A 14,337-nucleotide genomic window follows, 5' to 3' on the forward strand; every position below is an offset into this window, starting at 1 on the left:
TGGGATAGATATATAGTTGCATTCTCTTAATGAATAGAACAATTTGTTCTAATGGTGTTTGTAAATAGGATCACATGTCCGCATCTTGTACAGCAATTAACCACTAAGAAGAATATATGCAGTGCATTATTTGTTGAAACTGTATTTCCGATTTGATTTGAAACTGTCTCATTGCTATCTGTTTATCAATAAAACTTTGAAAAAAAAAGCCAAACAGGAAGTAGATCAGGAGATAGCTGGATGGACAGAATAGGATAGAAGGTAGGAAAACAGGATGAAAAAGGAATTAGGACATGTGATGTACATGTATCAACTCCACACAAGAAATGTTGAAAAAAAAGTTAATAAAAAAATAAAGAAATTAAGAAAAAAATGGCAAAAAAAAAATGACAGTCTTTGCTTTGAAAAGAGAGCACTTGGCAACCTGATGGAGCAGGAGAATGGCCCCCTGGGGCATTGATTACCTGGGATCCAGTTCACAGTGCCTACTCATTCTGTCACACAGAGACCACTGCAATCATAGTACAAGAAGGTCTGGCAACTGCTCTGGCTGGTGGCAGGCCTTGACACCCTCCATGTGGTGCTGGTTTTATGGGCATACAGAATGCAAGGGTTATGGGAATCAGAGAAGCTTCCATTCAGTTTTCAGAAGGCTTGGGAGGCCAGGCATTGTGCCCCCGTGAAGACAGAAGGGGAGGCTGTGAAGGTGAAGCCAAGAGTGCAGTGGAGTCCCCAAGATGTTGGAGAATCCAGGAAAGTTAGACATCTGAGGAACGCTGAAAGGAGTGGCCGAAAGCCCAAGAGAGAAGCCACAAGATGCCTCAGGGCCAGTGCTGCCCGAGTCCTTTAGACTTCTTAGCTCCTGGTGCTGAACATGCAGCTGCAGGCTTCAATGTCTGCCGGCTGAGTTTCAGTCTTGCTTTGATGCCATTGTTTTCTATTCCCCTCTTCCTCCCCTTTGGAATGGGAATGTCTACCCTGTGCCACTACACGTCCACAGCAGTTGACTTTCTTTTTGATCTTTACATGGGACTCATAGATAAGAGCTGAAGTCCCAGATGAGACTTGGGATTTAGATTTTTCGGTACTGTCATCGCTCCTTCCTTCACTCTTCGCTTCCTGGATGCCGTGCCATAAGGAGCTATTCTCTTGCAGTGGCCCTGGGCCAGGTCATCCTTCCCTGGAACCAGCCAACCATATAAGAACTGAAACTACTGAAATGTGAGCCAACATAAACCTCCCTCTCTTCTTTTAAGTTGTGTGTGTCAGGCATTGTGTCTTGGTGGGATGAAAGTGATTCTGACAAGGGGACAAACTAACCCCTGACTCTCCTTCCCCTTCTGGCTCTCTCTCCTAATCATCTCAGATTACATTCTGTTCACCTTTCCCACTTCATTTCTTCCGTCCTTTATCAACCAGGGGGCAACCTGGCTCCTTTCCTGCAAATACACAGCTTCCACTCTTGTCCCCATCCGTCAGTACTGTTCACGAAGTCACATTGGTGTGGAGCTCTGTTTTGTTTTGTTTTAAATCATGTGAAATACTTTAACATATTTTCAACTGCTTGGAAGAATTTCAATTAAAGGAATATCATGATACCTGATGGCTTACAAGAAAAAAAAAATCAGCTTTCTCCACAGAGGTAGAGGCCCCAGTGGTGCACTGAACTCGAGCTCCTGATATAGCATGTGGCTTCTCATCTGAGTCTCCTTGCTTGTGCTGTACCTCCCCACATTCTTTCTTCCTTTGTTTTTATTGTGAGACAGGATTTCCCTCTGGACCCCAAGCTGGTTTGGACTTAAAATCTTCCTGCCTCAGCTTCCTTACTACTGAGACTTCAAGTTTATTCCACCATCCAAGCTCCCTACCTTTTTGTCACCCTCCAGACTGCCCCCCACGTGAAATTCTCAGATTGCAAGGTGTCTCCCATGGGCTTCTAACCACTTCTTGACTGGCTGTATGATGTGGCCATCTTTGTTCTCTGAGACATGCTTTTGAGACTCTTGTACCTACCACCTTGTCCTCTACTAGACTGTTTGCACCTACCTCCCCCAAGAACCTCTAAATTTATGAAGGACAAGGACCACCTTAGATACTCGCAAGAGGGAGGTAACCCCCACGGCATTCATTCTTCAGCCTCAGTTTTTATCCCTCTTCGGCATGCATGGTGTGTGTGCAGAACATTTTACATGCAAGAGAGTAGATCTTGTGCTTTTTTCCCTTTTCTCTTTTCCTCTCTTTTCATTGTTCTGGTTATATTTGGTTTCTGATGCTGCCATGGTAAATAGCTGACTTAGAACTCAGAAATCTGACTCTGAGGCTCAGAACTTGAAGGATTTCTGTCACTTTCCATGTTTACACACAAGCAGTTGACAGTCTATCAGGTGAGCAGCTAAAGGAGCAGGGCACAGCAAAGATGGCAGCGTATGGCTGTGTATGTTTGTGACCTCAGGAAGGTGTGTGTGTGTGTGGCTGTGCCTGGGGCTGCTCTTCAACCCTCACTTACTTACAGAACATCAAAAGAAGAAAGAAAGAGAGAGAGAGAGAGAGAGAGAGAGAGAGAGAGAGAGAGGAAAAGAAAAGAAAAGAAAAGAAAAGAAAAGAAAAGAAAAGAAAAGAAAAGAAAGGCCACTGGACAAAATGTACTGGCAGGAAATGCCACATAAATGACTATGACCTTTCTCAAAGTCCAGTTGCTATCCACTATCATAGAGCTCTAATACACCTGTCATCTTTGGTCCATTGCTTTTACATAGAGGAAGATAACAAAGACACAGCCAGAAGTTCATGGGCAAGGCTGTTTCCCACAGATTTATGCATAATCACTGTTATTATGACAATTCAAATGATTCCAATAATCTAGCGGACAACAATCTTATGGAATAACCATTAGGAAATCATCATAGACTCATTAATAAAAGTAGTTAAGATACAAGGGCTGGCGAGATAGCTCAGCGGACTAAGAGCCTGCTTTGGCAAGTGCAGGAATCAGAGTTTGATCCCCAGTCCTGTATGCCGCACTGGCCCCACCCCTTGGGGCACACTGAGCTGGGACCAAGTCCAGGCGTGATGATACACACCTGTAATCCCAGAGCACAGGAAGATGAAAACAGGAGGATCACTATGAGTCCTAGTTGCGTAGTGAGACCCTGTACCAAATACACAAAATGAAAAATAAATTTAAAAAAGACATGGCAATACTTGTTGAATTCTTATTACTTTGTTTAGTGAAATCTTTTATCATTTCCAATGCTGTTTTTTTCCTATCCCCACTTTGTATTCTTAAAAAGTAAAAGATTTAGTGAATAGCTATATATATGTTCATTATAGACTGAGCCATAAAATTTACTAATCTCAGCTTGTGTTGATACGACATCCACATGTACTCAAACATGAGCATACACATACCTTATACATGTACCTACAATGTATAGACATAAAGCAAAAAAGCTAGGTGGAAATCCCACAAAATAGTCCTCTGCTTGTTCCTTTTTTGGGACAAATTTCCTTGTGTAGTCAAGACTGGCCTTGAACCCACTGTATAGCCCAGGGAGGCCTGAAAATTAAGGTCCTCTTTATACAGCCTCTTGAGAGATGAGCTTGAGAGATGCCAGCATGATCAGCTTAGCAAATGTGTGTTGACTTTCATCTTTCTATTTCCATCTTCCTGCTTTCCTGTGTTTTTCAAGCTTTATACGAGCATTGTTTTCTTTATGCTATGAGTTGACTCAGCTAGAGTAAAGTGAGGAGTCAAATGGAGATGTTTAATAGAGAGCATTACTGTCCAAGGAAAAAGAATTTTTAAGGAAAGAACTGTTTCTTACACCCTTTCCTGGTGAGTGCAAACACAGGATGAACTTTGTCTGAATGCAATAATTCTAAGTAGAAAAATAAATGGATAGTACCTGTGCATCAGCACAGGACTCCTCTTGCTGATATCATCTATTTTCTTTTCTCTTTTGAAGCTACCTGAGTCGACGAAGACTAATATTTTAGCCCTTCTTTCCCATGGAGTTCTCAATCTCCAGCAGCAACTACTGTGACACAGAGGACTCATTTTCTGAGGACAGTTTGAACACTCCCCTCTCTGAGGGCCATGTTCCTCATGAGGACACCGTTTCCTGTGATGACACAACCTTTGAGGAAGAAATAACTTTTAATGTGGACTTTTCAGTCCAGTGGCTACTGACTCATGAATGCAGAGGAGGTGTGCAAAGTGAAAGCTCACCCATAAGCAGAAGAGGTTCAATTCAAGACAGCTGGGAGCCAGGTTTTATGCAAAGCAGTGCCCTGTCCTGGGATGATCATGGTGCTGTGTTGGCAGAGGAAGATCGTGTAGTGCACAGTCTGTTGAATAACCTTCACAACTATCTACAAACTCTAAATGATGAAGGAAATCAGGCAGATGATAATGAGAATCAAGCAGATGGGAATGAAGAGAAGAAAGATGACAAGGAAAATGAACAAATACCTGGAAATGACAAAGCTGATGGCTCTGTGTTCCCAGGACTATCAGTTGAACATGATTTCCAGCTGGGTGGCAGCTGCTCTCTGCACATGGCTCAGGTTAGGCATAGAGAACATGACACCTATCAAGACTTGCCTGAGTGCAAAGCGTTAAAGAATAAAGACATCCAGTTCCCAGAGATGACTCCAATGCTCAAGAGACAGAATCTTAAGAAGGTGAGCATAAGGGCCAGGGAGATAGCTCAGTAGATAAGCGCTTGTCTGGCAAGTGCAAGGGCCTGAGTTCAATCCCCGATTCTGAAAAAAAAAAAAGAATAAGAAGAAGGTGAGCACAGAGCTGCCCCTCAGGAGAGCCAGGCAAAAGTGAGGGTGCCATGCTGCACAGCACAGAGCCTTAGTACCCTAATTGGGGCTTGACTTGGTACCTGACATGACCAGCAGCAGGACAGGAAGACAGAAAGAAAAGAATTCAGGGAAGAATTGTAGAGAAAATATCAAGGAGACTGAGGGAAAGGGGGAGATAAGAACAAAAAGAAGGTCTGATAGTTATGCAAATTGTATGTGCATATGAGTGTGTGTTTTTAACTATGAAATGAGAACTGAGGATATTCATTTGGAGTTGGGTTATTTCTGCTAAAAGGGTTTCAGCTGCATACACTAATCAGTATTTACTCCATGGCTGTCACTCCATGGCTGTAACACATCCCTTTTCCTTGGCAGGTGGTGAATCAGATGGTGGGCCACAGAATGGTAAGCTCTCCAGAGACTGGCTGGACATCAGCAGTGCAGCCAGACAAGGACACTTCCTCCAGCACACGAACCACACGCTGTGTGAGCTTTAGGCGCCCGTTCCGCTGGATGAGGAAGCAAGTATGCTGCTGTGTAAGGAGGTGAAGAAATTCTGAGCAGAACACTGAGCCCCTGCCAGTGGGCACCAGAGAGCAGATGTCCACTTAGAGGCATGATAAACCATCAAGAAGAATCCTTTGCGGAATTAACATAGCCTTTGTCTCCAGATTTTTAAACTCCATACTCAAATAAGTTGGGGAAACCATATAGCTGTGGAACTCATATTTGAGTCAGATTTACTATATTGATGGTTTCAGCTAAATTTGGGTTAGGATTAAGTGACCCCCTAAGCTTTGTTTGTTGAAACTCAATCATCATTGTGAGTACTGAGAAGGCAGATGATTTACATGACCAGTGAGCACAAGGCTTTCACTCCTATGCCTGCTTCTTTGTGGCTTCTAGAGCCCATTGTCGTGGGTCTCTTATAGCTTACAGTCCCACCACTTGATCAGTTAAAAGATGAACGTGAGAATGTGAAAATTGATTCGCATTTCCTCCGTGTCTTCATTTGCAGTCATATGTGTCCTTCAAGGTAAAGTGAGTTTCTGTCAAGCTAAAAAGATTTGGGTATTGCTTTTATTATTCATTTAGTTTATGTATGTCTTTATATTGGAGAATTTAATCCAATTACATTCAAAGTAATTATCAATAAATAAAGTTTTACTAAATCCATTTCATAACTTCTTAACTTGTATTAGATTTTGGTTTTTTTCCCCTCTCTTACAATCTTTCCTTATGATTAAGCAATCTATCATTGTGTTTTGATTCTTTACTTGCTGTCCTGGGTTTGTCTTTCATAGCCTTATGTTCTGTGAGGCTTTTATTGTACTATATTTTCTTGGCTGAATTGTTTTTGAGGGGAGGTTTATTTTTTATTTTTGGTGCCGAGGACCAAACCCAGGGCTTCCAGCTTGCTAGGCAAGCATTCTACCATTGAGCCAAATCCCCAGCTGTACTATGAGGCTTTTAGAGCTATCATTTAATCAAGCATTTTCAAAGGTCAACAACAAAGCATAGCCACAAAGATCAGAGAAGATTAAAAGAAGATAAAATATACTAATAATAAGTTCTGACCTTGTTCTCCAGTCTTCCCCACATGATATATTTCCAATGTCCAATTTATATCTTTTCATATTTCCTATTTTAACATCTTCGTGTAGTTTTATTTTTAGTTGTTTGGTGTTTCAGTCAAGCTAAGGACATGCATATTTTATATACCATGTTTATAATATTAGAGTACACTGCATTTATTTTTATGGTTGCCCTTTATTGGTGATATTTTTTGCACCATCTAATGTTTTCTTCATAGTCATTAAGGCCACTTTACTTGAGCAACTAACTCCCTTTAGTATTTCTTATAGGACATGTCTGGAGGGGATGCACTGTCTGAGGCTTTGTTTGCTGATAAATGTCTTATCTCTCCTTCACTCCTAAAGGACCGCTTTGCTGTACAGGAGAATCTTGGTTAGCAGGCCTTTTCTCCTACTACTGTAAAATACCCCTACCAATCTCACCTGGCCCAAAAGGTTTCCCTGGAGGAGTCATCGATCCAAAAACTGAGAACTACTTCTATGCTTATTGTTACTTTCCCCTGATACCCTGAGAATGTTCTCTTTATATTTTACCTTGAGAATTTGATTATACTGCTTTAGACTCTTTCTTAATCATTTCCCTTGCTACTGAGCCACAATACCTAGCACCCACAAACTGAAAAGGAAAGAGCTCATGATTATAGCCTATGGCATCTGCTTTCAAGGCAGGGAGGCATGGAAGAGGACACAGCTGAGGAAAAGCTATTCACATCATGACACCTGGAGAGCAGAGCAAAAGCTACCAGTCAGACAGGGAGATGGACCCTTCCAGACCATGGCCCTAGTGACACAGCTCCCCCAGCCAGACCCTACCTCACAATCACACTTCAGCTCTATCATCCCAATCACCCAATCACTTTCCATACACATGCAGCTCTGGCAGCCATTTTATTTCTAAACTATAACATTGCCACCTCTGGACCCCAAAGAGCCATGGATGTCTCCTTATGAAAATTATATTCAGTCGCTCTAAAGTTTTCAAAATCTCCAGTTTGGCCTGGGCAGCATGACTACTGCAACATATAGTAACCAAAATGCCTCCAGTGGAAGTGGATGCAAAGGCATTCCACAGGAAGGATGTGGTAAAGGTTTAGTCTTCCCTCATGCTCATAAATAACTAAGAACACTACTTGAATTTGACATATCTTTATATTCTTACACTGTATTCTCTGTTCTCCCATAAGAGTACACTCAGCAAAGCAACCGTGGTATCTGGACAAAGACAGTACAAGACACAAGCAGGTCCCAGAATTCCTCTTATTTGCTCTTTCCTGGAATGCTTTATGAGAAATAAAAATTATGTACTAAGAGAAGCAAGGATTTTTATCCTCATCTGAGTTCCATTCCTTTCATTCTTTCTTGGAATGCTTCAAGAGAAAAAGAAAATCTCTGAATGATAAAGAAGAAAGCAAAAATCTTTGCCCTTACTTGTATTCCATTGCTATGTTCATTAAAATAAACAAGAGTGACCTGTATTAGAAATAACTGAGTACATTTATCAATTTTTAAGGCAAAATATCCAGAGAATGATTCACTCTATTACAACCCAGGATTTGCATGAGGGTACTTGTATTTTATTTCCCTTTCTGGCACTTAGCTCTTGGAGAGTCCCTTGATATCTAAGAAAAGAAGGGCTGGGTTCATACATTTATTGGAATTCTATATTGCTAAACTATTTTACAGGTTAACAAAATGATTGACACATTATGGTTTAACACATGCCAGATATTAATGAAAACATTATTTAGTTGTAAGTAATTACCTCAGACAAAAGACATCTCATGACATGCTGGTCTTGAAATAAGAGGGATATATTAATGAAAACATTTTCTTTATTTAGTTGTAAGTAATTACCTCAAACAAAAGACATCTCATGACATGCTGGTCTTGAAATAGGTGGGATAATATTATGCCTAAGATGTTTGATATGCAGACAGATAGTGAGGTTAAGCTTAACAGCCTAAGTTGTTTGACAATAACAACAAGCTTTTCTTCTGGATGGTTAACAACCTAAGTTTGTGGACCATAATTAGAGAAAAATGAGGGCTACAAGGAAAGCCAACATTTTGGCCCTAACCCTCTAAGGTCAATTAATACTCAGGACATATGAGAACTTGTACTGTAACGTCATGTAACTCGGTAGTGTCCCAAATTTTCTGATCAAGGAGATTATGGGGCCAAAGAGGAAAGTGATAGATGATGTAGAGTGTGCCTAAGGAGCGTCATATGGAGAGAAAACATTCTCTCAGGCTTTCACAGAGAGCACATTGACCAAGCAATGGCCGTGACTCATCCACATGGCTGACACTGACAAAGGTTCTACAATCTGAGGTACAGGATCTCAGGATAAATCCTGAGGGCATTTCACTGACCTACTCAGACCCAAAAGCTACAACTCTTGTTACATAGGTCCTGTTTTAGTTTTAACCATCCAAAAGAAAAGTATAAAAACGAAATATAAGAAATAAAGCCATGCTGTTATGTTGAGCTGTAGGGGACTCAGGTCAATAATTTCTGACATTGCCAGTTAAGCGGAAGACCCAATACTATTATGGGATCCTGGACAGTTTTTGAATATTTTGCTGAGTTGATACACCTATAATATTCAAATAATGGAACTTAACAAAAAAAAAAAGGGTATACAGATGAATGTGCATTTTGTATCTGTGTATTCAAAGTGATTAGGATAGATATATAGTTACATTCTCTTAATGAACAAAATGATTTGTTCTAATGGTGTTTGTAAATAGGATATCAAGTCCGCATCTTGTACAGCAGTTAACCACTAAGAAGAATGTAGGCAGAGTGTTAATTATTGAAACTGTCCTACCAATTTGATTTGAAACTGTCTCATTGCTATTTGTTTATCAATAAAATTATGGCAAAAATAAAAAAAGAAATAGGTGGGATATATTTTATATAGAGAAACAGCCAGGTGGATCTGGGCCTTGGGATGCTTCTTGCTCTAGTGGTCAACATGAGAATTTTCTTGATATTGCCAGTTAAGCGGAAGACCCTGAAAAGGGAGGAGAATATCACTGAATTTAACCAATTGCTAATATCAGGTAATTAGTAATCACCAGGCATTAGTAACACTGAGAAAGAGCATCATACAACAGAGAAATATATCCATCAAAGAAGACAGTTAGCAAAAGAACAGGGATTTAAAGATTCATAAACAAGCCCCTTTCAAATACTTTTTTAGATTCCTCTAGCTATACAGTCTCCAAATACACTTTCACAGTTGATTTTCTTTTTGTCCATCTAAGAATCAGATTATTTAGAAATTTCCATTTGTAGATAAATCATCAAACTCCTTTGTAGTATAAATCCCAGATCTCTCAAACTATTGACATTTATTTAAGGAAGCAGAAAGCATTGAAATTTTATTGTCACCTGGCCCAGTGGCAGGTAGAAAATGAGTAAAGAAAGAGGCACTGCTTCTTCATGGAGACTTTAAATCCATTTTCTTTCTCTTGTTCTTGATAAGGAGCTCCATGGAAGGAGCCTGGACAGATGAGGGATCCTAAAATCTAAGTTTCATTAGCTTCATAGAAAATTCAAATCCCTCACAGTGCAAGTCCGAAACCTTATTTAGATCACAATGTAAATGTGTCAACATTTGTTCTGTAAAAATATAAAAAGGCATGTATGAGACACTGTGAAATCAAGTATGTACTGCCTTTACCTGGAGAGTGAAAAAACCTAGAATCTGAAGATAAATCCAAATTCTTTATCTTATCGCGAAGTTGTGATTCTGTCTTGTCTGCTATTCACAGGGACAGACATTTCCTCTCATGGCAAGAGGATTGTTTTAGCACTTTGTCAGACAATTAACTTGTACACTAAAAACCTGGCATGTTTCTTACAAGAAACTCTTTATGAGACCAGTACAATACAAAGCAAGATTGCTTTATCTTTTGAGAGTTTTCACAATAAGATGAATTTACTTATCAATCTTTAAAAACAAAAACAAGCTAACACCTTATAGTCATGTTGTATTTAACACAATCAGTAAAAAGAAAAAGAAAAACTGTGTACATATTCTTTTTTTTTTTTTTTTTTTTTTTTTTTTTTTTTTTGCATGGCCTGTTGCTTTTTATTAAAAGGTACTGCTAGCCCTGCCTCAGGCTCCTATACAAAAACAAAGTCCAACCCAACTGAGGCCTTTCCCCACCCCAAGTACCTGGGGAGGGTACCAGGAGGAGAGGGCAAGACTGGGGCTCAGCAAGCAGAATGCATTGTGGGGAAGGGTGGCCTGCAGGGCCTGAGATGCCCCACCCTTCCCCCACTCCTCAATGGCACCAAGCTGTCCCCTTGCCTTATTCCTTGCCAAAAGAGGAAGGAGAGGAGTCCTCCAATCTCTCAGATGCTCCATGACAGCTGAGCACTGACGGGCTGGTCACCAGGCTGGAGCAGTGTTGGCGAGGCACCTCATCTGCCTTGTATGTCAGTCCTGGTCTCAGATCTTCTCCATCTCAGCATAGGTCAGGGTCTCCAGCAGTGGGCACCACTGGTCAGCGTCACCTGTGTTCCAGATGGCAATCTCCACTGTGGGCAAAGTGTTCTCACTACAGGCATATGTCCTCTGATGCCAGCTCAGTTGTCCCTGGATGCTGTATGCGATCATGGTGACAAATACCCCACCCAGCCCCAGCTCTGACAACAGCTTCAGGGCAAAATTCTCTGGTGAGTTCTCCTTCTCTGACATGTCCCACTGAAACTAGTCCACCAGGGAGATGTTTCCCATGTGGATGTTCAGCTTGATAGCACCCTGGTCAGACTGATCCTACAAAACGCTGTCTGTGGGGTAGGACTCAATCTGCTGTCTGATAGCAGAGACAATGGGTGGTACAAAGGTCAGTGGGTTCAAATCCAAGATATTGCAGAGGATTTCTGAAAACATCTCAGGAGTCATCAGCTTCTCATTCATGGTCCAGGTAAAGACATTCTGCAGCTTCTGTCCATTACTCTCCATGTCTAGCCAGATGGACACCAGCATCTCAGGTTGAGATGCATTCTCATGAATCACAGCTGGGTCATGGTCATCAAAGCACGGGGGAAAGTTCTCCTCTTATCCCAGCCCATGCGGTTCTTATTGATGGTGGTGGAACATGGCACAGCATCCAGATGATGGGAACTGTTGTGCAGCATGGGGACCCACTGGCTTTTCCTCTTGGCCTTCTGTTCCCTGAGGTAGGTGGAGGGTTCCATGCTGATGGACTCAGCCTTGTACTTCTCATCATTGCCGTCAAGAATTTCTTCCACCTCGGAGGCTTTTAACAGAGTCACGCTGGTGGCAAGAGTGGTATATCTATGATTCTTAGTGTTCAGTTTTGTCTTTTTACCATGTGATGATGCAACTATTTTCTTCCTCTCTTCTACAGTGGCTAGTTGCCCAGAGTGAGGGGCATCTCTTCTACAGAGAACCTTGGAACATACAGGTAGTTTCCCACCTCGGAGCCTATCATGTAGAATTCGCCGTCATCTTCCAGCTGGAACTTAAGGGGCTTCTGCCCCCAGGGCTTGCTCAATGCCATCATCCTTGCAGAAGAGGGGTCCAGGAGTGGCTGAGGCCCAGCTGTGAAGACTCAGGAAGGCTAGGGTGGGGCTAGAGGGCACCTGGCTGGAGAGGACTGACACCAGAAGGCAAAGGCAGGGCTGGGCTGGCGCCTGCACCACCAACGAAATCCTCAGCTGCCGCTGTGACAAATAAGTCTCCCTTATTGCCCATATTCTGTTAATAAAATAGGAAACTTATCAAGCAGAAGTCAGTCTGCTTGAAATTGAAAAATTTAAATTATTCTCATGAGTAAGTGTCCCCAGTTGCTACTTCCAAAAGATCCTTACCCTTGGAAAATGTGTGACTTTAGGAAACCCACCCAAAGATTTTTTCTTCCTTCTTCCAAAAGTTTACATTACCATCACTGAAGAATTATTATAAAGACTAACAGATCTAACTATAAAGCATCTATTATCTTGGTAGACAAAGTCGAATGAGAAATAAATGTTCAGCTATAAATGCTTGCAGGAATAGGGGGCAGGGCCATCACAGCAGGCATGGGGATCGAACCCTCTGCCCCTGTGCCTGCTTGCAGGCCCTAATCATTTTTAAACACTAATTTTAGGTCTGTACCTCACTGCATGAGCTTCCCATGGAATCTTCACAAGTTTCTAAGAGGACAAAGTTCAATCACATGACATTCTATGACTTAAAAAAAAAAAAGTTAAACTCATTTCTGAATTACTCTGTTGCTTAAGGCAGTTAAAAAGACCCAATGAGAAAGAAACAGATCCCTTGATAAGAGGTAATCATCAAGTAAAAGATAATATTGTGACCATACTTTGGAACAAACAACATGCCACACATACCAACTTCCAAGACACTGACTGAAAATATGGATCTGGAATGAGTAAATATGGTTGTAAATAATGAATAATGGCCCTATCAATATTCTTATTGAGCGGGAGGGACTAGTGTTTATTTTGGAAGAAAATTTCCATGTTCACCCCAAAAAAATGTGAAGTCTTGAACAAAATTCCCCTTTCAAGGGTGCCTGCTTGCCTTCTCTTGTGCATCCTTATAGAAACATGAGGGAGATATATGATGCCTTGTAGCTCATAGGAAAGGAGATGTGACTATCACTTCTATGAAATCAAAGAAAAAGTCACTGAGAGTTCAATGTGTGTCCAATACTGCTGAACGAGTGGGGAGCTGAGACCACAGTGCTTCCCCCAAGGAGTGGGGAACGGGACCCTCTGCGCCACTCCCAGTCTCTGAGGACACAACTCCAGCTCTTTGCACAGGACGTGAGCACTCTAAAGACAGAGGACTATAAGCAGCTCAGGAAATATAAAATAAAAATTCTTCTTAGGGAACATTTTGAGCAGGCATCCTCCTGGCTCACTAAAATTTTGAGTAGATTTTAGAAGAATCAGAACTTAGCCCATTGAAATGGCCATCCACATACAAAACTTACATTTTTAGTTATATAGGTCTTACGTTAACTTGGTCTTGGGTCTGGGGAGATGGCTCAGTGGAATAAACAGTTCCCTGGCAAGTGGAAGGACCTGAGATCATATCCCTGGTTCCACAAAAAGCAAAACAAAAAACTTGGTCTTAATCATCCAGTAGAAAAGTATAACCACAAGGTATAAAAAGTAATGCCATATCAATAGTCTGAGCTATAAAAGCCTCAAGTCAACAACTTCTAACAGTTGCCAGTTCCACGGATAACCTACTACTATTATGGACTATTGGACTATATTGGGTTATTTTGCTGAATTCAAGTACCTACAGTATTTGAACTGGCATCAAGTATGAAAAGGTCCTTTAAAGACTTCTCTAAATACAGCTTCTCTAATAGCAATGGAACACCCATCTCTGACAAAACAAAACAAAAAAGGGGGATATGAATGAAGGACCATTGTGTAGTGAATATATGTGTGTGTGTGTGTGTGTGTGTGTGTGTGTGTGTGTGTGTATTCAAAATAGGATAGATATACAGCTACTTCTCTTAGTTCAATGAGAAGAAAGATTTGTAGTATTATTGTTTAGGCAAGAAATCATGTCTACATCTTGTACTTTGAATAACTATTATGTAAACAACAATATGCAATGTATTAATTGTAACTGCCCTACTAACCTGTTTTGAAATTGTCTCATTGCTATTTCTTTATCATTAAAATTAATAAAAATTAAAACAAACAAACAAACAAAATGACCATCCACAAAATTAGATAATGTTAGTATATTTTCCCCAGAAAAAAACATGTAAATGCATTTAAAGAATTTCTTTTTTTTTTTTTTTCAAAGTTTTATTGACAAAGAGATAGCAATGAGACAGTTTCAAATCAAATCGGAAGGACAGTTTCAACAAATAATACACTGCATATATTCTTCTTAGTGGTTAATTGCTGTACAAGATGC

General features: G+C 40.8%; 1 protein-coding gene and 1 pseudogene across 1 annotated transcript; one reads left to right on the top strand and one right to left on the bottom strand.

Annotated features, from left to right (window-relative positions):
• Positions 1 to 4,008: 4,008 nt before the first annotated feature.
• On the top strand, positions 4,009 to 5,852 carry LOC101579240 (uncharacterized protein C12orf71 homolog). Its single transcript, XM_004627370.1, has 3 exons — positions 4,009 to 4,683; positions 5,188 to 5,337; positions 5,745 to 5,852. The coding sequence occupies exons 1-3, from the start codon at positions 4,009 to 4,011 to the stop codon at positions 5,850 to 5,852; spliced, it is 933 nt and encodes a 310-aa protein (XP_004627427.1).
• Positions 5,853 to 10,760: 4,908 nt separating this feature from the next.
• LOC101577924 lies at positions 10,761 to 11,950 on the bottom strand (annotated as a pseudogene).
• Between the last annotated feature and the right edge of the window lie 2,387 nt (positions 11,951 to 14,337).

Source organism: Octodon degus, unplaced genomic scaffold (assembly GCF_000260255.1).
Source record: "Octodon degus isolate 3935 unplaced genomic scaffold, OctDeg1.0 scaffold00018, whole genome shotgun sequence".
Taxonomy (NCBI): domain Eukaryota; kingdom Metazoa; phylum Chordata; class Mammalia; order Rodentia; family Octodontidae; genus Octodon; species Octodon degus.

What these genes read in the sequence shown, in the direction of transcription:
- LOC101579240 (XM_004627370.1), top strand. Translation starts at nt 4,009, where the DNA reads ATGGAGTTCTCAATCTCCAGCAGCAACTACTGTGACACAGAGGACTCA. An exon ending in AGAGACAGAATCTTAAGAAG is followed by an intron (nt 4,684 to 5,187) that starts GTGAGCATAAGG and finishes TTTCCTTGGCAG; the next exon opens with GTGGTGAATCAGATGGTGGG. An exon ending in TCCGCTGGATGAGGAAGCAA is followed by an intron (nt 5,338 to 5,744) that starts GTATGCTGCTGT and finishes GGTCTCTTATAG; the next exon opens with CTTACAGTCCCACCACTTGA.